Here is a 25561-nt window from a genome sequence, read left to right on the forward strand (position 1 = left end):
GCTGTGGAAATTGCCATAGAGAAGATATCGGAACTCCTGGCCAATCAATAGAAGGTAAGAAGACCCTTTGTCAGCTATGATACAATTCACAGGAGTTCGTTTCATTTTGCCTCATCTGACTCGAGCAGGAGCATTCCCCATTTTGAGAATTGGCTGTAGTTGGACTTTGGTGTTTTATGAATCTGATCTACTGAGGCTTTTTTACCTTTGGGATGACATTTTCAATGGGTTGGTCTTAAATGGTTTCTGATTCATTAGCTTCAATTAGAGGTAGTGTCTGAGGAAAGTACAGCAGTTGGGGTCTATTTGTGATCTTCTTGAATTTGGAGTCTATATAGAGTCTCATAAACTTTTTCTTCCTGTACTAAAAAGTTACGTTGAAGAATAAAGAACAATGTGATGCATATACATCATGCAATCTGCCAGGCATAGAGAGTACTACAAGTAGCATTAAATAATACCTCCTACTTACAGAGTGCTCTGAATTTTTCAAACTCCTTTTATATATATTGTACTCTTTGAGCCTTCAGTAAATCTCTGAGGAAAATGGTAACATTGGCCACATGAACTCCATTTTTCAAGTGCGGACAGAAAGACTCAGAGAAATAAGTAAAGATAATACTCAACTCATTTCTCCTCCAGTGCTTTATGCCCTGACTTATGCTGCTCCCTTCCTCCCCATCCCCCACCCTGTTCCAGTGTGGTATTGTTCAGAATATTTGCTATCTCCTTCATCTAATGAAATCTGAATGGATGTGAGATGTGTACCATTTCATAGTAGATCTAAGAGCTATTACAGGGTTCCACCTCTTCCTCATAAACCTGCATTGTTCCAGAGCAGGGCCTCTCCTTTAGCTAGGGTCCCAGAATGAAATCTACATAGAGCTGTGTGACAGCTGACAGGTGGTGAACATGTGGCATGAGTGAGAAATAATTGTGTAAATCACTGAAACTTTGGAGGGTGCAGTTATCTGTTACCGTGTGTGACTTAGCCTAAGCCTGTTGGTACACCTGCCAGAATTAGTTGACCCACATCTTGTAGTTTCAGAAGGACACCTCCAACTCATCGCTCATGACTGAAAGTAATTTTTTATGGAGCAAGCATTGAGAGTTACTAGAAAAAGTATGAATTGTATGGATCATTAATAGTCTGCTCTGGCCCTGCTACCAGGTAATAGATATTATGCAGACCGCAAGTAGTAAATCAGTGCTTTATTATGGCCAGTTCCAACATGGGAAATTGGATTTCCCAATTAAGATGATGATGAGACAATGCAGGTCAAAAATTTAGCAAATTGTCTGCTATTTACTAGTGATTTAATGGGTCACAACAGTTATCATCATCAACTTATATCAGTGTTTATGAGGATCTTTCTTGGAATTGGAAGAGTGTGTACTCATTGAGACCCATACTTTGAGAAAGTGGGCTTCTCATGTCTGCATCTTTTGGGAGAATTGGAAGGTAGCAGGGGAGAGTGTTCTTAGATGGAAGGACCAGGTTTTATCAGTCCTACCAGGAGCATATTTTTAGCAGTGAGGTACCAAGTATAATAATTTATAAAGATGAAGTTATTCCTTCCTTGGAAAAACACAAGTGGAGCTGAATTCAAGGATAATATGTCGTGGAACAAAATGAGTTTTATTGGTTTGAATTTAATAATGTCATGTAACAAAACTACTGAGATGTCTGAAACACAGCAACTGATTAGCAAGGTGATTTATAACTCTTTTCGCATGACTGGCAATGATGACAAAAGGTCTGACCCTTAGAGTGTTAAGAGGCTGGGAAAGTGGCAGAAAGGTCAGAGTTCAAGCGAAAGAAGATACAGAAGAACTAAGGGAGTAGATATTTTTTGGATGCAGAGGCTAGAGTGAGTGCATTGCCATAGAAACAAGCCCCTGTGAATTCCTGATGAAGAGAATGCATGGGAAAATGGTGAGTATGCATAGTTATACTTCTAATTCTCCAAGGATTAATCAGGTAACCCTTGTTTTGAAATTTTATAAAATGCACACGCCTCATGATCCACGTAGCCTAATTTATGCTCAAATCTGGGCTTCAGTCTCCTGCTTTGGACAGCACAGGGATCAAAAGCCTCTTTTGGATTATTCATGTTAGTAAAACCTGAACTCTAAGCTCCTGCTCAAATTTATTTCCAGGGGTTCAGAATGTTTGAGATAAGAATACCTCGGGGTATCCTTTTTCTCCCCTTCTTATTTAGCCTGCATGACTAATGGAGAGATCTTCTGGTATTCAGATATCTGGCAACAATCTCACTGCCACCACCTCCCTCACCGCCCCTGTCAGCCTTCCCAGGACACAGAGGTCTCTAGCCATTGCTTTGCTTATGATAACCCACTTGCCACCTTCCTCCTAGTAGGAGATAGAGACGAGCTTTCTTCCTGGGCCTGGCTTTTCTTCGCCTCTGCTGCTTTATTCCCAAGGCTGCTTTACAAAAGCATCTACTCCTGCTCTCCCACCTACTTAAACTCTTGCCTCTTCTTAACGACATCCCCCCACCCCCATCCCTATAACTTTCTTTTTGGAATTAAAACAGCAAAAAAATATAGCCTAAATCCAAACCTTGGTTATTGCACTTGGGTTGAACCATGGGGTTATTTTTTCAGCTCATTACTTAGGAAGGAGCCCCAGTCAAACCAACTGGGGCAGTGGTCAGGACCAAAGGTTAAAGTAGCACTTGTCTTTTTTGTTGTTTTGTTGTTGTTCTTGTTTTTCAATTTAACCATGTTTTGAAAGATCATTTATAAGATATCTGGAATTTTTAGTTATTTCTTCATGATAAAAATGTCCTGAGTGTTGATTAGTTTTCTAAGCCAGCACATAGAAGCCAAGCGAACTCATCATGTAGCTGAACTATTGCACTACAGAGCTCTCCTGAGTTCCAGGGTTCTGAGAACAGAGGACCATGTATCGGGTTGGTCAAAAGTTCTTTCGGGTTTTTCAGTAGAATGTTATGGGAAAAACCCGAATGATCTTTTTGGCCAACCCAAACACTTTTCTCCCAATCTCAGTTAATGACACTTTCATCCATCCTGTTGCTGAGGTCACTAGATGGATAAGTCATCATCAATTCCATGCTGCCTTCACCCACAGCATCTGCTACATCAGGAAGTCTTGGTAGTTTTACTTGGAAAATGAGTCACATGTCTTGCTCCGCCTCTAGTCCAAACCTCCTTTATCTCATGGCTTGTGATTGCAATGCTGTCCACTCTTGGCCCCCATAATCCATTCTCCAAACATCGATCAGGGTGAGCTCTTAAAATGGTAAGTCATATTATGCCACTCTTCTGTTTAAAATCATCTGATGGCTTCCATGCATCTTAGAATAATGTCCAGGATTGGTCCTGTGTAAGGCACTGTGTGAACTGGACCCTGCCTACTCCTCTGTGTTTGTCTTGTACCACTCTTTCCTGTGTTCTCTCTTCTCCCATCAGGCTCTAACTCCTTGTATTCCTCCAGTAGGCTTGTGCAATAGTTCTTACTTGGCCCTAGGATGCCCTTCACCTAGATCTTTGCAAATCCCCTTTCCAGTCATCATTTAAGTTGTAGCTCAAATGTCACTCTTTAGAAAGGTCTCCCCTAACTACCCTCACATAATTAGCCCTGCTCCTACCCTCAGCTCCTCTATACCATTTTCATTTTATTTAATTATTTTATTTTCTTCATAGCACTTTCTGAAATTGTTTTCTTGTTTGTGTTTTCCTGTTTAAAGGTTTATGATCTGACTTTTCCCTTTAGAATAAAAGCTGCAGGAAGGCAGTGATTTTATTTTATTCACTGTATCTCCAGCACTAGAAAATTGCTTAGGATGTGATGGGTACACCAAACTGTTTAAAGAATAAATGAATGAACGAAAGTCTCTCCCCACTTCGTGCCTTTCTGTATCTGACACTGCTTTCTTGAGTCCAATTTGTCTTGTTAGTGTTGATCAAGGGCTACCACTTATAATCTGTATTTTGGGGGCTGATTCTGCTCTTTTTTTTGCTAATACCCCACTCATGTAATGTTCTGACACTGCCTGCTCACTTCATTCCATGTAAACTGCACTTCCATTATTTGCTATAGATTGACTTTCTTCACCACATAGCAAGAGAGAAATTGTAGCTCTTTCTTAATTTTGATAAGAAGAGCATCATTTAAAAAATTGTTTTAGTCAGTTGCTTATAGAAAAAGAAAACATTCTCCAGGATTCAACAAAATAGAAGCTTTTGTTTCTATTCATATAGGCTTTGAAATGGATGCTCCTGGTTGGCAGGTGGCTTTTCTCAAAGCTGCGATTCAGGGACCCAGGCTTCTTCTCTCTTTGGCTCTGCCATGTGCAACGTGGCTTCCAAGGTTTCCATAGTAGGGGAAAGGGAATGGAAGGTGATGGCCGGGAGGCTTTTATGGACCAGTCCTGGCCACATTCCACGTGTCTCAAACTTAGTGACTCACCTTACCTAACTGCAGGAGAGGCTGCTAAATGTTGTCCAGCTGTGTGCCTAGGAAGAAAAAGAATCTGTTTAGGTCAATAGTTTTCCAGTTTTGCCACAGTTACTAAGTGATTAAAAATAATCTCCCCCATTAATTTTATGCCTCTTCCTTTTTGTTTATTTCCTGAATCCCCCCAAATGTACCTCTGGTTTCAACTGATTGTAGGAAAACTTGCTCACTTGGAAACCAGACAGGATTTCACTATCTTGCTTCCCCTTTCTTGTTTGTGTTATCTCCAGACTTCCCCATGGTCCTCACTGTATCACCTCATCTGCAATTGCTCTATCCCTGATACACCTCATGTCCCGATGTGACCCATCTCTTCTTCCTTCCAAACAAAATTTACAGCTTCTCATGTGCTACAGTTCTGAGGTTTATGCTAGGAGGAAAACAATTCATGAAACAAGTTTACACACATTTGTAAATGATTGATATCCATATAACATTCCCAGAGGTAAATGTATTCTTAAAAGAGGTGCCTGTTAATTAAGAAAACCCCCAAACTGTTAAATTTCAAGTAGCATAGCAAAAGAGAGTGAAAAATTAAAGTCACTTGAATGTGGGAGAGAGAGCTCTTGGCAGGAGAACTAAGCAGGTTGTCCGTGCCTCAGGGTTTGCCTTGGTAGTCAGCTATCCTCAAATATTCCTGCTTTGTAGAAGTTTCCTTGACTCCATTTTTTTTTTTTTTCTTGACAACTCCCAGGGCAGTGATATAGTGAAAGAACGTGAACTAAGGATACGGAGATCTTGAGTGATCCTAGCTCTACCCCTTACCAGCTGGGTGATCTTGGAAAGTCACCCAGTTCTTTTGTATTTTGAATTTCTCATGGTCCAAACAGGACTTTTAACCATCTGCTAAATAGTACTGGTTGCTGGTGCAGGTTAAATAAGGTGTTGAATGTGAAAGTATTCAATATTTTGTAAACGCTAGAGCAGTGTAGCTCTGTACTGTGACTTATTGATGATGATAATTACATAATTATACATTACGTAATTATTCATCATTATAGTAACAATAAATATTTTCATCTTTGGCGGTGCTTGGGCTAGAACTTGGCCTTCAGGTATTTAGGGTTGAGATATACTTACACACACACATGCGTGTGCACACACACACATACACACACACAGATTATATATCTAACTGTGATGGTTAATTTTATGTGTTAATTTGGCTGTGCTAAGGGAAGGCCAGACAGCTGGTAAAACATTTCTGAGTGTGTCTATGGGGGTGTTTCTGGAAGAGATTAACATTTGACTCCCCTTACCAATATGGGCAGGAGTCATCTAATTCATTGAGGTCCCGGATAGCACAAAAGAAGGATAGATTCCTCCTTTCCCTTGAACTAGGACATCCATCCTTTTCTGCCCTGAGACAGTAGATCTCCTGGTTCTCAGGCCTTCAGACTCCAGGACTTATAACAGCAGCCTCCTGGTGTGCATGTTTTTGGACCTGGACTCAGTTATACCACCCACTCTCCTGGTTCTCCAGTTTGTAGATGCCATATTGTGGGACAGCTAAACATCCATAACATAACATATGTGTTACAATGTCTGTATGAGGTATTGAGCCAATACCTATAATAAATCTCCTTTTATGTATAAATCTACATGAGAATGGAGATATGGCTGGTGGTCAGATGGTGAAAAGCATTGTAAGCATGCTAAGGAGTCTGAGTTTTATTCTGTAGGCCAGTGTACACCCATGTAGGATGCAGACATAACAGCAGGTGAGAACTTGGATCCATTGGGGTATGGAAAAAATATTAGAACTTTCATTGAAGTTTATTTTCATCTCATCCTTTAAATTTCTATTTTGGTATAAGTTTTATAATGTACATCATATATTAGTATAATAACACATATATGTATTTTATTAAATAAATATTTTCATATAGGAGGTACATGCCCCAAATTGGTATCAGTGAAGATACATGATTAAAAGCAGAGATCACCGCTGTAGGCCACAGAGAATTTAGTGGGGGATCTGAGGTGGGGAGGACATTATTGAATTGATATGTTAGGAAAGTCAATCTCATAGCCACATGGAGGCAACGCTGGCTGGGGAGATGCTGGGGGCAGAGAGCCAGGTTAGGTAACAGTGCTTCCGTAGTGGTGTCTTCATGGCCTCTCAGACTTGGCCACAATGGATGCCGAGGAAATAAAGCATCATTAAATCAAAGAAATAAGCTTGTCTGGCCTTGCTTGGTATCTTTCCTCAAATCCTTGCATACATGTTCCATCTGATTCTTGACCATGACTTCCTTCTGAGATCTGGGTGCTCCAGTGTCTGGCATTTTCCCAGGTGAATCTTCCTTGCTGTGCTCTTTGGTGAATGTATCAGAGGGGCTGGATGGTACACAGAGGCAAAGCCTGCAAGGATGGTCTTAGATTATTTTCCAATGATGTACTTTCACCTTTGACTTACTGTGCAGTAATTTAAGACTTCAGAGTGTCTCCTTGAAAGACATTATGCATATATTATGTTATGTACAGTCCTTAGCATTTTTATGTAGCAAAAAAGAAAAAAAAACAATAGAAAAAAGAAAGGAAGGGGAAAAAAATCCCTGCTCACTTTCCAGGGACAAGTCAAAGTTTTAGAGCTTTAAATGGAAATGGGAATTTAGTAGACTTAAACATTTTTGGTTGTTTATAAAATATACACCTCTTGTTCTCTTTGTTATGGAGGGGAGGCTGGCACACCATTGTAGAGCAATTATACTCCAATGGAGATGTTGAAAAAAGGAAAAAAAAAGAAAGTAAAACATTAATATATATATATATATATATTATATACATATATATAATATATATATATATATATATATGTATATAATATATATATACCTCTTGGCTATCTCCAAGATGCCTAATATCTAGACAGGACTGAGAAGAATTCAAATCAGTGAGTTTTAATTGTGCCCTTGGTATTGTGGCTGGTATAATGCCTACTGTGGCTTCTGCTTTGTTATGAAGCTTGCCTGGGAAAACAAGAATTGTACACTCAGAATAATTAGGGAAGAATAGCAGGGGGATAATAGAAAGATTTGACTTAGATTAAGTGCAATTGAATTAGAAATCCTGACTTTGCCATTATTTTTGTGAACTTAAGCAGGGAACTCATCATTCTCCATTCCACTTTGTAAAATTAGTGTGCCAATTTTTACCTTATTAGTCTCTTTTAACAACTGTTATAGGAACTCAAGTGAGCAAAAAGGTCTAAGGTAGGATCTAGTACAAAATCGGATTTTAGTTAAATGTTACGTTTAAGTGTGATAAATGCTCAATTAGACATAATTCAGTCTTACAATCTATGGTTCAGGATATGCGTCAGTGAGTAGTAAGGAAGAGGCCATCTAATTCCTGGAACTAGCAGGAAAGGTGCCATAAGAGGGGGTTTTGCAAGGTTGGGATTGATTGGGAAGGTAAGTAGGGGGTGCTATGGGACATTCAAGCAGAGACATTAGGATGAGATTCAGTTAGTGAAACCAGTGGGAGTGTAAGAAGGAGATCAGTGTGAGAGTTGGGAGGAACAACATCTTTCAAGATCTGGAGGTACAAGAGAGCAAAGGCACACTTTGTTTGGAACCCAGGGTGGGAGATGGAGAGTGGTGAGTGCAGAGGGAGGCATCCTATAAGCCTGTGAAGTTCAGGGTCCACACTGAACAATGGGAAGTTGCTGAAGGGTTTAAGAAAGATATAATAAGATCTGATGTGTATTTTGAAAAAGCATTCTGGCTGCAGTGGGGGATGGAATATAACAGCAAGGCAGGGACTCCAGCTGTCAGTCTGTTGGAGTCATCTAGGCAAGGTGTCGTGGTGGACGTGGAGGTGGAAAAAAGGGCAGGAGGTGAAATTGGCAGGATTGGTTGATGGAGTGGATGTGAGGGGTAGATTGGATATTATCTGAAAAGTGGAATTAGAATCAGTTCTCTGGCTGCTTCATCTACAACACAGCAAACTCTAATGGCTGACTTAGTGGCTTCCTCCTCTGGGCTCTGATAGTATTTTGTTCAGATTTGTATTAGAGTGCCTGTCACATAGGATGTTAATTACTTTTTTTTTTAAACAAAAAACTTTATTGCAGAAGTACACTTCAAAATTTGGATGGGGGGTAGAAGAGAAAAAGGGATGGTGAATGCTGAGGAAAATAAAAGAGGAAGAGCCCACCCCTCTTAATTACTTTTTAACATATTTTCTAGGTAAAGAGCTATTCAAACTTCAGGGCTATGTCTGATTCATCTTTGTATCCCCAAGACCCAGCCTAGGGCTTGAACATGCTAAATATACAGAGAATACTTTCTGAATGAACCGATGAATAAATGGAGTCATGATTCCGCATGAATAAACTTCAGGGCTCTATGGCATCTTTCCGTGAAGGTGTTTAGCATCTCATAGAGAAATCTTGTTAATTTCTTTGCCAGTTTTAAAGTGGAAAAAGCGACCTTGATATGTGTTCCAACTGTAGCTTGCACATCTTTACAAGAGCCTTCCCCTCCTTTTATAGTATTGAAAAGATTTGCAGAAAGCTCAGTGCTAACTAACAGCTTCTGAGGAGCTGCTGCAGAGATTCAGGGACTTCTTCCCATTCACTTCTGGCTATTTATCACTTTTCTTGCTGCTGCTGAAATGCCGAACTTTGTCTTTTGTTGTTGACACCTGGCTCCTCAAAAATCTAATGGGAACTTTTCTGAGCCAAACGAAAGGAATTTGGTGTAGCAGATAGATTAGAGTTTACCTGTCAATGCCTCCAGTATTGTGCAAACTTAGGTTTTGCAGTTGACTGACAAAGTAATTTATTCATTTAGGGTTGGGAAGAAAGAAGGGAAATGAGCATTCAGAATTTAAGATTCATGGGGGCTGGAATTGTTGCTTGTTTTGTTCACTGCTGTATCCCTAGCACCTAGGACAGTGTCTGGAACAGAGTGGCTACTCAGTTAAGTATTTATTGAATAAGTGAATGATTGGTGGTGGGAAATGGTAACCTCTCAAGTATTTGATAGTTTTCCTTTGTCCAGAAAAGCTTAGCATTTGTGCTAGGCAGGTCTTTATACTTGTTATCTTATTTAATCCGAACTGTCTCTACTTGGTTAATAAAGAAACCCAACATCACACATCACTGCTCTGTAGTAAATGACAAAGACAGGACTTAATCTAGGGTCCTCATGACACAAAAAGTAGTGCATAGCCCGATGGCATGATCCAGAGGAAAAATAACTCCAGTTGATTCCTGTTATACTTTTTTTTAATTTGCCAAGACACATCTGACTAGGTGTCCATTTTCTCCAGTTCTAGTCTGTGCCAAATTTCTTACACAGGAGTAATATTATATTTCTGACACACTAGCACAGCATTTTGTGGTGGGCAGTGTAAACAGAGCATCCTTTCTCAATTGCAGACAAGCTGTGATAAATAGTGATTCTCAGGATGCTTGGGGATCTTTAGTTAGCTCTCCCTTCCTGGGCTACTCTTCTGCAAATCCATAGGAGACTGGGCAATTTCTCTCACATCCAGGTTTTATTGGTCTGGGGTGTAGGCAGTCAAAGGGAATCTGTTTAATGTGAAGTTTGAAATGCTTACATTTCAAAAAGATAAGTGGTTTCAGTACTTTTTCTGTTCCCAATATCTCAATATACTTCCACAAAGTGGATTTTTTTCCAAAGCCTTTTTGATGAGTTGCAACTCATTAGTAGCGAATGATTATCTACTATTATTCACTAATGCTGTTCCCATAGGTGATCAAAATTAGGGGCTTCTTTGAGTATTCTTGGATATATCTCAGTGCATTGCCTGCCTTCTTCCCCAATCCATTGTTAAGAGCTGGGCCTCGCCTGAGGATGCAATTGAAATCCACCACTTATTATGTAATTAGTTCTGGTATAACTTCAAAAGTAGACTTTTCTTGTTAGCGGTTATGAATATTATATTCGAAAGTGAAAAACTCAGCCTGAACACTATACACACACACACACACAGAGTGTTCAAGTTGTTTTTTTTCACTTTTGAACATAATATGTAATATATTTTAGTATAGATAATAAATGTCCACATACAGTAATTGGCCAAAGCACACTGGAATTTAACTGGTTACCTAGTGACAGCTGGGCAGTTTGGTTTCTACATCTCCACCCAGCTTTGTGGCTATCCACTGGTCACTGAGTATTGAACCCCTCTTGTTGAAGATCTGGAAGGATCATCCCAGTGTTGCAGTTGTGCTTACTGTAGCATTTGTAAAGTTTATTCCACTTGTCCTAAGAAGGGAGGGAAAAATGATTCCTTTGCTCATATATGTTTCAAACATGTTGCATACCAGAGATCAAAATTGTATTCAATGCTTTAAAAAGCCCTTAGGAAAAAAAAAAAAAAAAAAAAAAAAGCCCTTAGAAAACTGTGTTTAACCTAGCATCTGTTCAATTTATTTGTACGTGAAATCATCTTAACACATGAAATCTCTTATCATTCCATGAAACTAGTGTTTTGTGGAACACATTTTGGAAAGTGGTCCTTAATGTGTTTTACTACCTAAATTATAGGCTCTACTAATGTTTACAAATCTGGGGATTCCCAGAAATTTCTGGATATTTATGTTACAAATGTCAAGATTTCATATTATGACTCAGGTGAGTTGTAAAAGTTTAAGAAATCTTCTTTAATGTGAACTCCTACAAAATCTGTTTTTTCTCTTTAGGAATTTGTCTAATCTATGCAAGTCCATTACAAATCCATTTTTTTCAGAATAATAATTAAGAAAATGGTTCATCCTGTTCTTTTCCCTCATTTGGTAAAGTTTGGGTTTGATATTGCTGAATATGTGATCATTAAGTGTATGTATGAGTAGAATAAATATAACAAATATTTGTATAGTGCATTGTAGTTTATCAAGTGCTTTAATATATTTTATTTCCTTAATCTTCTATCAAATCCTGTACAATATGGATTGTCATTTTAAGACTATTTTATAGATGAGAAACCAGGATCCTCTCTTAAAACATACTCAAATTGCTTTTTGAATCCTTACTGGACACAAGGCGCTCCTATTAGCATGGAGAGTAGACTCCAAGAGGTCAGGGGTTTTTGTCTGCTTCCTTCACTGCTAAGTTTCTAACATCAAGCCTCACCTGGAATGTAGAGGCTAATCTGTTGTAATGGTTGGGTGCACCAATGAATGAATAAATCGTAGTAATCATTGCTGCTAATATTTATTAATATATTTTATATAATTACTTTACGTGCTTTTTCATCTTTTTCATATTATACCCTAAGAAAAATATTGATATTCTCATTTTACAGATGAGGACCTCAGGCTAGGAAAAGTCAAGTGGCTTGCCTGAGGTTACCCTATTAGTTAAGTAGTGGAGTTAGATCGCTTAGCTTCTGTAATCCTAGTTCTTACCTCTGCAAGAGGGAATTGAGGCTCAGACGTTATAATTAAACCTGTATCTTTTTATACCTAAGCCAGCTGTTTTTATACAAAACCACATCATTAGATCGAATTCAGCCCCTTGGTAAACAAATAATGACGCTGCTGTTGCCACTGCTGCCAGTTACCATGTCTTCAGCATCTATTCAGTGACAGTCTGTGTGCTTAGCATCTTACATGCATCATTTCACTTAATTCTTACAACTCTACAAGCTAAGGTACTACTTTTATTTTCATAAAACCACAGCTTGGAGAGGACAAATGAGTAACCCAAGGTTACTCTGTTAATAAATGATATGCCCACAACCCTAATCTCAGACTGTATTTGTCTCCATGACAAAAACACAAAACAACAACAGTGACGACGACAACACCAACAACAAAAAAACAGAAGAAACAATCAGAGGAACTCAATGAGCTGTTTTATCTGTTTTTACTTTCTCTTCTTATAGTGGGTCCCGGGAGCATAATTTGGATCCCTTAGGTAGGAAACAGTTTGGGCAGTTTTTATTTCACAGTCCTAGACCACGCAGCTAAGGAACGCCCTCCTGGATTTCCTAGATCCCTTTCCTAGTCTCTCCCAAATGGAGACCTTCACGGAAGAACCTAGATGAATAGCAGACCTGAACCTATCACCTTCCTGCTCTCATGCTGTCATCCCCTTCCTCCATCCTCCTCCTCCAAGACCCAGGAGTCCTCCCCTCGGCTTCCTTCCTTTCTCCTTAGGTTATCCTGCAAAATCAGCTCCTCTCGTTTAGCTGTCTGCTCCATTTCCCTTCTCTTTCTAACCCCGCCAGTTTCCTCATTTTCTAATTATTATCCACATTATTGATGCTTAGTGTATAGTGTAATAGGACATTTTGTTTATAATGGCCACAGGTAGTTACACTTCAAAATGAATGAATGGGATTCGGCAGTCCCCTCCATCATATTTACTGGAGGAAGACAAAGGGTTTAAATTAACGGATTAATTGGAAGCCTCTTAGGTGCACTTAGTTTCTGGTTGACTGAACCAAGTTCTTCTCTTAAAAGGTCAATGAGTTTTTCCATAATTTTTAGCTGCTCTGAGAAAGGAACTGTAAATCTTTCTGTTTATTTGCTTTATAAATCTTCCTTCAGCTCATTTAGTACAGGGTCGAGCATCGTAAATCCATGGCTTTCTTCTAGAAAAAGAAAAACAAGCCATGTTAACCTAAAGGAAACCTGGTCTGCTAAAACTATAAGAAACTGTAAAGGTCAACTCTTCCTGACTGGAAGATATAAGTGAGAGTGTGTGTGTGTGTTTGTGTCCACACACACATACACAGGTATATACATATATATGTCTTGAAGAGTCATACCACTGGGCCTGCTGGTATTATGTAAATAGCATATTTTACCATATTTTCCAAGGGAAAGAAATAATCTTTTTATTGAAATGATATCTGCTTTAACCCAGGCACCTTAGAGTTGGAAATAATAGAAAACATGGTCAAACTAGTTATGATGTGCTTGGAGACTTGGAATTTTGGATTATCTGAGGGGAAATCTTGGGAACCCTTCTGTGCCCCTTGGTTGTTGAAAAATCTTTCAATTCCTGAATCTCTTTTCTGGCCTTGGAGTGCATGAGGCTGTGCTCCTTATTGATTTCTGCTTGGTGACTGAGGTTACTCACAAGGCCACCAGCTATTCTTGGGCATCGATTCTTAGCTTCTTCTTGTTTATCATACTAAGTGTGTATGGTCAGGTTGAGGCTCATTGCCTCTAGTCATGTGTACATGGAAACACAACTTTGGAGGTGGTTTTGGTGCCCTATTGTTAGCATTTGGGTTTTTTCTCCCAAAGTGGTACCCAGCAAAAGAAGAATGGGATCTTCTTAAAGTCAGAGAGGGTGTCTTATTCATTGATGCAACTCCAACACCTAGTGCTGCTCATGGCACACTGGTTAGAAACTGTTTTTTCTAAGTATTTGATGACTTAAAATAGACGTGTTTGAATCACTGAGGTTTTAAGTATTTTGGATAGTTGACCTCTCTTCTTCCCTCCCTTTCTTTCTCTGAGTTTACTGAGCGCTTCTTGTTCTCAGGTACACTGCGGGCACAAAGACTACCAAGAAGGGAGATTAGGATCTCCTGACCTCCTCTCTCACATTAGACATTGGTTGCTTTTACACATGTCCTCTTATCTAATGGTCACAATACACTATACAGTAGATTTTATACTCCTCATTTTTAAAGATGAAGATATAAATTCCAGAAAGATTATAGCTAGGATCAACATTTAGGTCAGCCTGTGTATACACATTCATTTATCCCTGGGGTTCCTGAATGCTGCTGAGCAGCAGAATCTCCTGGGAAGTTTGGTGAAGATTCAGTTTCTGGGGACCCTTCCTGGACCCAGAGTCCATGCAGAATCTTTAGAGACCCTAACTGCTGAGAGGTTTATGATGTATCCCTCATAGATAAGTCATTATTTTTGAAAATAAAATTATAAAGTAGGTATAAAGAGGTCCTACAAAGTTCTTAACTTTTCTTGGGATGACTAATGTATAACTTAAGAAAGATTACATATCAATTTATTTTTGAATTTCATACTCTTGCATGTACTCTCTCTCTCTTTGTCTTTTGCTCCTTTTGCTTTCCTTGTGCCTTACCCCATAGTCTGACTATTGGATAACTCAGCAATTCCCAGACCATGGGATTCTGATGCACAACTATGGAGCAGTTCACTAAATATTTTGGGTTCTATGCACTTCTAGGCACTAAACATTTGCCATGGGACATGTTCTGGCCAAGGAGTTTTAAGCCGAAGTCATGTGTGTTGCTTCCAAGCCAGAGTATTTAATTTCTGTGTAAGAACCTCCCAACCCCCTTGGCAACAGCAATCCCAGATAAGGGCAGTTTTGTTAGCCTAGATTCCTGAGTATTACAGTAATCTGCACCCACCTCCTCTGACCTGCACTGGACATGTAATGTGAGTTAAATTAACTTTTGTTGTCTTTAAGCTACTGAGATATGGGATCATTTGTTATCCCAGCAAAACCTGTGGTAGCCATATGTGGAAACTACCATTCTATATTATACAAGACACTTGAAAGTGAGTTTTAAAGGCTGAGTAGTATTTTACCAGGCAGATAGGGAGGAAAAGGATATCAGCCAGAGGAAATGCAGATGTATTTTGACACCTTTATTTATCAAATTCTTAATTTTTGTCATTTTAGAAGTGATTTTAAAGGATTGTGTAGAAGTTGAAATAATAATTTTAGTAGGGACCATGAATTCTCAGCTGGGGATATCATAAGGTCCATCAAAGGCATTTGGGTATGACAGAAAATAGGCTGGAGAGAGGGCACGATGTGATGGTGAAATGCAGTTGAGTAGTTTATTATACCTAGAACATGAATTAAATGTGGGGAAGTGGTAGAAAATGAAGCAATTTAAGTTAATAGTGGCCTAGAATACAGCCACTATGGAAAACAGTATGGAGATGCCTCAAAAAATTAAAAATAGAACTACTGCATGACCTAGCAATTCCACTCCTAGGTATTTATCTGAAGAAAATAAAAACACTAATTTGAGAGGATATATGCATGGCTATGTTCATTACAGCATTATTTACCATTGCTAAGATATGGAAGCAACCGAAATGTCCATCAGTGAATGAATGGATAAAGAAGATGTGGTGTAATATATATATACACACACACAATGGAATATTATTCAGCCATTTAAAAAGAATGAAATCTTGCTATTTGCAACAACACGGACCTTGAAGACATTATGCTAAGTGAAATAAGTCAGACAAAGATGAATACCACATGATCTCACTAATTTGTGGAATATTAACAAAAGAAGAAGGCAAGCTCATTGGTGGTTGCAGAGATGGTAGATGGGCAAAATGGGTGAAGGGAGTCAAAGGTACAAACTTCCAGTTATAAATTAAATATGTCATGGAGATGTAATGTACAGCATGGTGACTGTAGCTAACACTTGTATTGCATATTGTAAAGTTGCCAAGAAAGTAAATCTTTTTATTTTATTTTATTTTTTTTGTGGTACGCGGGCCTCCCACTGTTGTGGCCTCTCCCGTTGTGGAGCACAGGCTCCGGACACGCAGGCTCAACGGCCATGGCTCACGGGCCTAGCCGCTCCGCGGCATGTGGGATCTTCCTGGACTGGGGCATGAACCCATGTCCCCTGCATCGGCAGGTGGACTCTCAACCACTGCGCCAACAGGGAAGCCCAAGAAAGTAAATCTTAAAAGTTCTCATTACCAGAAAAAAGTTTTTTGTTAACTATATATGGTGATGGATGTTAGCTAGACTTATTGTGGTGATCATTTTGAAATACACACAAATGTTGAATTATGATGCTGTACATCTGAAACTAAAATAATGTTGTATTTTAATTGCACCTCAATTTTAAAAGTGTAAAGGAAACAAAACAAAATAACAACCAGTGCCTAGGAGGCATCCCTCTTCTTCTGAGCAGAGCAGTGCCACATTAGGCCTATTGTCTTAATTTTGCGAATAGTTGGCAAAAATCATCAGACCTTTGACAAACTCAATTAAGCTTAAGACGTTTGACTTGGCCCTATTCCTATTTCTCTCACCTCTGGTTTCCCTTAATAATAAGCTAAGCAAATGTAGGTATGTGTTAGATTCAGAGTTTCTAGCCAGAAAATTTCCCCCTGAAAAAGCAAGGAAATAAGAATCCAGTAATGATGTATAAGTGTGCTCGTTGTATGATTAGATTTCTTTGATATACAAATAGCCGAAATCCAAACCCAAAATGGCTTAAACAGAGAAAATTTATGGACTGAAATAACTGAAAGTAGCCTTCAGGCAAGGATGGATCCGGGCTCAAACAATCTCACCAGGACTCTGTCTCTTTATCTCTGGCTTTTGTTGGTTTTATTTACAGGCAAATGTATTCTACTGCTACCCTCAGCTTCAAGCTTGCTTGCTAACTAGGTAATCCCGGTCATTTTAGCAAGAATCATAGAATTGAGTCTAATTAGTCTGGTTTAGGTCCAGTACTTGGCCCTGAACCACTCATGATATCCTTGAAGCTGTAACATACTGATTAGCCAGCCTTGGGGTACAGTCCTGTGCTTGGAAAGTGACAGCAAAAGTCATCTCTACTCAGTCTATGTGGAGAGGAGAGGTGGTTCCTTAAAGGAAACTCAAGGTGTTATATCAGAAGAAATGAGGGATAGATTTTGGGTAGGAAAAGATAATAGCTATCCTCTACTGTGATGTCTTTCAAGTTTGCTGATGAGGTTGCTGTAAAAATGATGGTATGGTTGATAATGATTACTCAGAGAAAGCCCTGAATTGAGGTTTAGGAGAACTAGATTTAAATCCCCATTTTCTACTCTCTGGCTATGTGATCCAATCTCTGTGTACCTTAGTTGCCTTACCTGTTGAGTGGATGAAATGATACTCTGCACGATGTTGCTATGCAGGCAGTAAGATAGGATATTTCCCACGTGGTATCTTTAGAGATTGTCCAGCCCCTTCATTCTGCAGGTGAAGAGGGTTAAATGACTTGATCAAGGTTGTATAGTCACTAAGGGCAGAATCAGAAGTGGAGTCTCTGTCTCTCAGTGTTAAAGCCAGGATTTTAGTAACAGTTGTGAAAGTGCTCTGGAAGATTTTAAAAATTATGTGTATGTGATTTGCTCTCTCTAAAAAGTTGTTTGTATGTGGAATTTTTGTTAATGAAATAATTTAAAAGACAGAGCTTACTACTTTAAAGGATTTCTATAGTTAATCATTTAGAATCTTCTTGTTACGTGAAAAAAACCTCCACCCAATTTTACCTTTGTTTTGGTAAATATTATATATTTTTACATACCACCTTTACTTCGAGTAAGGTCAGATCTGCTAATTCTGTTATTTTAAGATGACATCTTTTTTTTTTTTTGCGGTATGCGGGCCTCTCACTGTTGTGGCTTCTCCCGTTGAGGAGCACAGGCTCCAGATGCGCAGGCTCAGCGGCCATGGCTCACGGGCCCAGCCGCTCCGCGGCATGTGGGATCTTCCCAGACCGGGGCACGAACCCGTATCCCCTGCATCGGCAGGCGGACTCTCAACCACTGCGCCACCAGGGAAGCCCTAAGATGACATCTTGATTTTCATTGTTTTTAGCATAACGTAGTGGGGAGAGAACAATCTTAGGCAGCAGAAAGATTTTGGCTCCAATTCTGCTTTAGCTCCTATTAAGCTTTGTGACAGTGGCAAGTTACGGAGCTGCTGGTCTTCATCCTTTGTGGTGTGTATTATTGCCCACGGTAGCATTCGAAGCTATTCAATTCCCACCCCACCTGCACCTTCTTAAAACACATACTCTACTGTGGCGCAACATTCTGGAATTCTTGCTCCCTCTGGGCTCACTTCCATTCTTCAGCTGTTAAGCGACGGAGATGGAGCTCTGCAAGGCTTGATCCTAGACATTGTCTCTGCTCACTCCCTCTTCCTTGTCACTGCCCCACCCATCTACATCAGTGCTTCGCTTAGCTCTGATGGATGATTGACTAACACCTTTATACTGGACCCCCAGCCGAGACCTCTCATCTAAACTCCATGCCTTCGAGTCTAATTGCGTGCTTGACAGCTACTTAGATGTCTCAAAGGCACCTCAAATGCCGTGTGGCCAAAACAGATGTCCCGTGTTCCTCTGGAACACCTGCTCTTCTCCTAGTATTTCCTCTAACTGTGAGTGATAGCACCAACCGTCTTGTTACACAAGGCACAGATTTATGAGGCATCCTTAATGTTTTCCTTTCCTTCATCCCAGTATCCAATCCATCGTCAAGTTTGCTTGATTTTGTCTCCTGAGTATCTTATCAGTCCATCCATTTCCATCCACATTCCCTTTAGTCGCAGCTTTCCTTGTGTCTTATCTCGACTGTGGCAGTGTCTTCTTAATTTCCTTCCTTCTGGCTCTTTCCAGCGGGTTTTGCATGCTGCACAGAGAGCCATCTTCTCAAAATGCAAAACTTATCATGCCATCCCCCTTGCCATAGTGAATGGATTCCCACTGCTTTAAGGAAAAAGATGCACCCTTATCATGGGCCCTAAGGCCCTTTAGGATCTCTCTTCTGGTCTCACTTTGCACCATCTTTCTATTCACATGAGCATTCTCTCACTAACAATCTGTAGCATCCTTTCCCCATTCCTTGTAACTTCTCCTTTGTTATCTTCCACCTTTTCTTCAGATCTCAGATCAATTACTTCTCAGGTGACTTCACCATCAGGGTCAAATTTTCAATATACACTCTCTTAGGACCATATATATCTCCTTTTTATGTACCCTCACAATGCTAATTTTATGTTTGCATAATTTCTTGATTCTTCCAGTGATTTTGCCCTTGAACATTATATCCCTAGCACCTAAAAAAGTGTTGGACATATTAGGTGAATAAAAAATATTCAACCCTCTTACTTTCACCCACTTTTTGTGAAAATGCATGACCTCTGAAGCCAGACAGATCTGAATTTATATACTGGGTTTGCTTCTTACTTGTTACCTGTCTTGAGTGAATGACTTGAGTTCTCTGGGTTCTCGGTTCCCTCATCTGCAATGTGTGCTAGTAATTCTACTGTATACGTTGGAATCAGATGAGATAACATAGTAACCCACCCAGTAGGGGGCCTGATGCATGGTAGAAACTAAGAAAATGTTCATTCCCTTTCTTCTCCCCTCCAGCTCTCCTTAGAATATGATAGGTTAGTTTTTACAAATGTCGTGATGCTCTTCTCTTTACATTTTTGTGATCTTTACAGCCATCTCCTTTTTTCGCCTGGGCTGGGCATCTGCATGACTCCTACTGGATTCTGTTCAGTTCATTAGTGATGAGTCATCACCATCTCGTGTCCTCTCAGTGGTCCATGCAGAATCAACATGGCACCTTAATAGCCAACATTTATGATGATGGGCCATTTGCAGGGAGATGGGAGTAACTTGCTTAGGTTTAAAGGTACATTAACCTGCTTTGGTCACTAAGACTCAAGGATTAAATTTTTTCTGAGTCCCCAAATGGCATCTCTACTTGGGTCCTCTTTGATTCCAAACCTGATTTCAATGAATTTAAAAAAATCCATGTTGTACTGACCGAGTTATTGGTTCCCTCCCACTTATGTTGATTCCCTCAAGGATCTGGGTTGATCAGGTCAGCTCTGTTTGCTGAAAAAACTAGTAATGCAACTTTTTGATCTGATTTACCTGGTCAACTCACCAGAATGATCAAACTAGTTGTCTTGAGTACATGTGAACAAGAAGAATGGACATGCCATTAGGATGATGAGGTCAAATAAAGTTGCTCTTCGTTAGGTATATCCTGCTTTGTTCCATAAAGTGTTTGAGGTCGCTTACAAGAATATAAATGAACAGTAAAATTGTAGAAATAAATGTAAAATGAAAATCCCACTAGACAATGAAATCATGGCTAGACTAGAAATATAGAAGGGAATTTTATACCTGAATCTGTTGGCAATAAGCCTCATATAATTACTAAAATTGGACTGCACATATTTTGCTGAGCAAAAGAGGAACCTTGATTAGTTACAAGATTCATACTGTAACAAAAATTAGGGCATTTCAATGGAAGAAGGAGCCTTTTGGATTCAGGGCCAGGCTACTGCTGCCCCTGTCTTGTGAGGCTTTGCTTAGGAACTTTCACCTCTTTGATCTCTGTTTTCTTCTTTGTGATGAGGCAGTTGGACTCAGATTGAGAAGTCGCACTCTGGCACCCTAGGTGCCGTATTTGGCCTGCAGATGTTTCTCTCTGGCTTACAGGGCACTTTGGAGACTTTATTTGATGCCTCTTGACAAGGTGTGCAGGCCTCCAGTTTGCCACATTCCTCTTCACTCCCTCTTGTGATATACCTGGTTCTCTTCTCTGGAAGCCAGGAAGCCCCTGCCAGAAGGCAGACCAGGTGATGCCTCAGGCTAGTCTTGAAGGAGTAGATGTTTGATGAGGGCTTTTCAGGGTCCCGGGACCCTCCTTTCCCATTCTGCCATTTTACAGTCCTGCCCCAGGTCCACTTCTCTCCTCAGACATTGACTGTCCATGTTCCAGATGGGGATGAGAGGGAGATGGTCTGGAAAGATGGCCCTTGTCAGCTGGCCACTCGCACCTTCACCCCTAATTTGAAGATGCTCATCCTGTCAGTCTCCTATCTCCCCATGAGCTCTGGGCAACTGTAACCTTCACCTTCTCAAGGACCCCGAAGGATCGGGTTTTACCAGGCGCTAGTGGCTCATGAACTTCATCCTGCTTCAGAATCACCTGGAGTCAGATGGCCAGGCCCCATCCCCAGAGTTTCTGATTCATTAGGTCTGAGGTGGGGCTTGGTAATTTGATATTTTGACGTGTTCCCAGATGATGCAGCATCCTCCCTCATTCCGGATGGCAAAAATATGCTTTGAGAACCACTGTTCTGTACATTTGGGCACCTTTTGACCTTCTTAAGTCCACATCAATAAAACAAATGGCTGTAGACATCATGTATGCCTTACGCTGCAATGATGGGACGTTATCTCCCTCTCTAAGAGAATCAGAGAACAAAGTTGTGGCCAGGTGGCTCTTCTTTTCTTTCCCCTCAATTTTATAACCTTCACTTACATAACATTATGTAAGAAATCATGTAAATAAACTTCAAAAATTAAAAAATTTGTAATTTTGTTATTATTTTTCAACTGGATTGAAGGGTTAAGTATTTTAAAGAATTAATCCAGAAGAAAACTACTGAACACATAATGCAATATTTGCCTAGTACAAACTCTGGCATACGGTAGGCAATAATCAAAATGGCTTTTTTTTTTTTTTTTTTAGAAATAGACAATTTGAACATTTATTTTAGAAGTCAATTAAACAAAAACAGCCAAACAACTTTTTTCCTAACATAATTGCTTCAATACCAGAACAAAGTGAATACTATTCAAACTCTTTGACATTTTGGAATTTCAGCATAGTCACCTGAGAACAGTTTTCTTCATATGTCATTTATGTTGCCACAAAAATCATACTAAAAAACATGTCAGCTCTATTTTGACAACATTAGATGCTATGCAGAACTTATACAAGGCCAACAATCTCAAAACTAATGGTGACTTAGAAGACCATGAAGGAGGTTCCCAGGAAAAAAGCAGCTGCCAAAAAGGAAAGATGAAGTTTGAAGGCTGAATGGGAATGGCTGTACCAGAAATGGAATGTAAAAACTGGAATTACAAAATCTGGAGTTACTATTAGGGAGAAGGCAGAAAAAGAGATTAAATAGGAAATATACTTAAAAAGAACAATGCAAAATTTGGTTAGATGAAAGGGAAATATATATAAAAAACAGAGAACACTCTAGGACAAGGAATCTATAACTCTCCCTATAGGACCAAGGAAGTGAAAAAAATGTTCTACTGATTCCCTAGCCTCATCTATTGTCTTGCAAAAATACACGTTATCGATAAGGAGTCAGACAAGCTCAAAAAAGCATGGTTTATCACAGCTCTTTGTCCCTGTTAGAGAAAAGGGGAGCTAAGAGTTCTGTGTATGGAGGTCAGTATTATCTGACATTATGGAGGACCTTCCAATTAAATTAAAAAAACAACAACAACACCTAAAACATGCAAGACAAAATAAGGAACCTCACTAAAAAATACATTCTTGCAGCCCTAGATTCTCTTATTGCTGCGAACCTGATGAAACAAAATATCATTTCCTTCATTCAAAAACATTAGAAGAAGTGTCCAGTCACTTGGATTACATATGCATTTCTGCAGAATTATAAGCATTATTCTCCAATATCAAAATAGCTGTTTAAAGAATTCTTAAACTTCCTGGATGAAGTTCTCTCTCTCTGGAAATTGGAATAAAGAACCTTCCCATTCATTAACCAAAACAAATACCCCCTCTAGCACTTCCTCATCTCCAACTAACTTCCTATTACTTCCTGTTTTTTAGATTAGTGAAGCCAAACAGTGTTGGAATAGAAGATTCAATATTGTGAAAATTCCAACTATCTTCACCTCTTTATTAAAGTTGGCACAGAAACCTTAAAAAAACGCAAAGCACATATGAATGGGAGATACGCCAACATTAAAAAAAAGCCTTTGCTAGTTTTGAAATGATTAAGATATTCTTAATAAAAGAATTCACTCACCAAATCTGGGTAGTCTTTAGAGTCTCAAGACCTTTTGTCAAATTAATGTCAAGATAATCTTAAACAGTTACTCATATGTTTTTAAAGTACACTATATATCAGAATCCTTGCTTTAAAAATGTCAAGGATGCCATCATCTAACAAGACAGGTATCCAGTTTAGAATATCTTCTGACATTTAGGATGTAAGATCAGATTTCTATTGACGTGTTAATGTTATTAACTATGGCCAAGGTTTTACGATAACCATTTTTTTTCCTATGGCACAAAACTAATCACAAATATGCCCCAAATTATAACTCTCAACTGCCATATATTCACCAATCCAAGTGGATAGTTGGAATTTTTAAAATATCAAGTTGATTTTATTACAAATTTCAGATACACATATTAGAAAATTGTTTTACTTGGACCCTTTACAAAAGTATTAATTTCACCAAATCTGGAATACTGGCAGTGTAAGAGTCTTAAACTAAATTTAAAGCTAACAAATCAAAGGCACAGTATTAACACATGTAAAATAACTAGTATTCACAGGACAACATTAAGAGGCGCTTTATAAATAAAGTGTTATTAACCTAGATTCAAAACTATCTAGAAATGACACAACCAGGAATGAGAGCCTTAATTAGTTACAATCCATCAATTTCTAAGACTAAAATGCTATTTTCCATAAGAAGAGAACCTAATAGTCATAACTTTATTATAAAATCTAACTTCCAGACCTTAAGAACAAGCAATTGATGAAAAGTTTCTGGACTTGATTAAAAGGATATAGAAAATTAAGAAGGCATGGAATTGATGAAAAAATGCCTGTAATGCAGATTATACTATAGTAAGTTATTATTCATGGCTCAAAATTGGGTCACTCAAGTCTTCTATCCCAAATTGATTTCAAAGATTTGACAAGTGATAATATGCTATTTTCATATATAAACTGCTAATATCCAGTATTTGTCAAAAGGAGGCAACTGTTGTCTATCACAGTCTAATACCCACTTTCCAATGGTGTCTGTAAATAGTAACAAATTCTGAACCATAAGTTGTAGAAATTAGTCACAAGAGTGCAAAAAGTCCCTGGAGAGAAGTAGTCCACCTAACAATTACAAATATAAGGAAACACTTTACAAAGTTTCATTACTATGAAGATGATTTCCCCTTTGTTCAAACTTTGAACAAATGAAGAATTTTTCTTTACTGCAGGTAACAAACTGTAAATAACAGTGCATTTTTAGGCATAAATAAGTATTTATGTCTGGTTCCAGTATGGTCAGGTTAATACATAAATACTTTAGAAACACAGAAGTTCACATTAGTGGAAAAATCCAAGTTTCTCACGTAACCATTCTTCAGTTAGGTCTTCGGTATTTCTTATTTCAAATACCTTGGTGAGTTCAGCTGTTTGGACTAGCTTATTCTTACTCCCAGCATACATCATCTGCTGTTCAGGCTTACAACCAACAGGACTGGAGAAAATAAAGCACAGAGGGTATGAAACTCTTCCATCATCATGTTGATACTTATAACTATACACAATGAAGGCGAGGTTGTCGTTCAGGTAGTTCATCTTTAAGTTCATCTGGTGAAATGCCCTCAAACTCTTCATCCAGAACCACCAGGCGTTTATCCTTAACAATTTTCATTATAATGGCAGCATTGTTCGTCTCTTTGCGAAAACGAAACTTTCTCAGCTTTTCCACTAAATCTTCAGCAACATCACAAACTACCAAAGACTCGCTCATTTTCCTTCCGGCCGTCAGCCCAAAATGGCTTTTTTAATAGTTAAGAAAGAAACCACACAGGGCTGAAATATTGCCTAATTCTGATGAAAAAGGCCAAAGCCATTTTAACTAGATTTTGCTCTAGGTACATCCTACTTAATTTATTATTCTCCCTTTGTAACTCTCCTCAACTAATTTGAGCTCAGTTGTTATGATCTAGTAAAAATCTGTATGGCGTCGGCTCTGGAGCCAGACTGCCCAGGTTTAAATCCCTTCTCTACCACTTACTAGCTGTAGATACTGAGCAATTTACCTAACTTCTTTGTGCCTTATTTTAACTCATCTGGATAATGGGGATAATAATAGCTCTTACATCATACCATTGCTCTAAGGATAAAATGAGTTAATATATGTAAAAGGTTTGGAACGATTCTTCACACATATGTATGTCAATGTTATAATGGTATTCCTCCCTTCTCCAGGGCATGGAATATTTTGTGGAGATTACTTCTCGATTTTGATATATTGTTTTCCACTTAATAAAAGAGAAAACGAAAGCACAAAAGAGACTGGAATTTGTCTGTTTACAAAGACTAGTTACCATCCCCAGCTCAGCCTCCTGGGTTGAGCTGCAGTTACACCTTCCATCAGGCAAGGTAAATGTGATGTGATGTTTTCACTCTGCTATTTGGTAGTTGGAATCTCCTGTTGTTTCAAGAAGTACCATTTCCTTGATTTAATACATTCCCCTTGCTTTTCCTGCTATTTTATCACATAGGGATGGAC

General features: G+C 39.0%; 2 protein-coding genes across 4 annotated transcripts in view; one reads left to right on the top strand and one right to left on the bottom strand.

The window, feature by feature from the left end:
* The window catches only part of NELL1 (neural EGFL like 1), a 911833-nt gene that overhangs the window by 231309 nt on the left and 654963 nt on the right, over positions 1-25561 (top strand). The gene's annotated exons all lie outside the window — the stretch shown is intronic.
* LOC132493722 (glia maturation factor beta-like) lies at positions 24038-24809 on the bottom strand. Its single transcript, XM_060104495.1, is given in 2 exon segments — positions 24038-24594; positions 24596-24809. Coding segments are annotated over 2 exon segments (429 nt in total). The 5' UTR covers positions 24797-24809; the 3' UTR covers positions 24038-24366.

Source organism: Mesoplodon densirostris, chromosome 7, assembly GCF_025265405.1.
Source record: "Mesoplodon densirostris isolate mMesDen1 chromosome 7, mMesDen1 primary haplotype, whole genome shotgun sequence".
Taxonomy (NCBI): domain Eukaryota; kingdom Metazoa; phylum Chordata; class Mammalia; order Artiodactyla; family Ziphiidae; genus Mesoplodon; species Mesoplodon densirostris.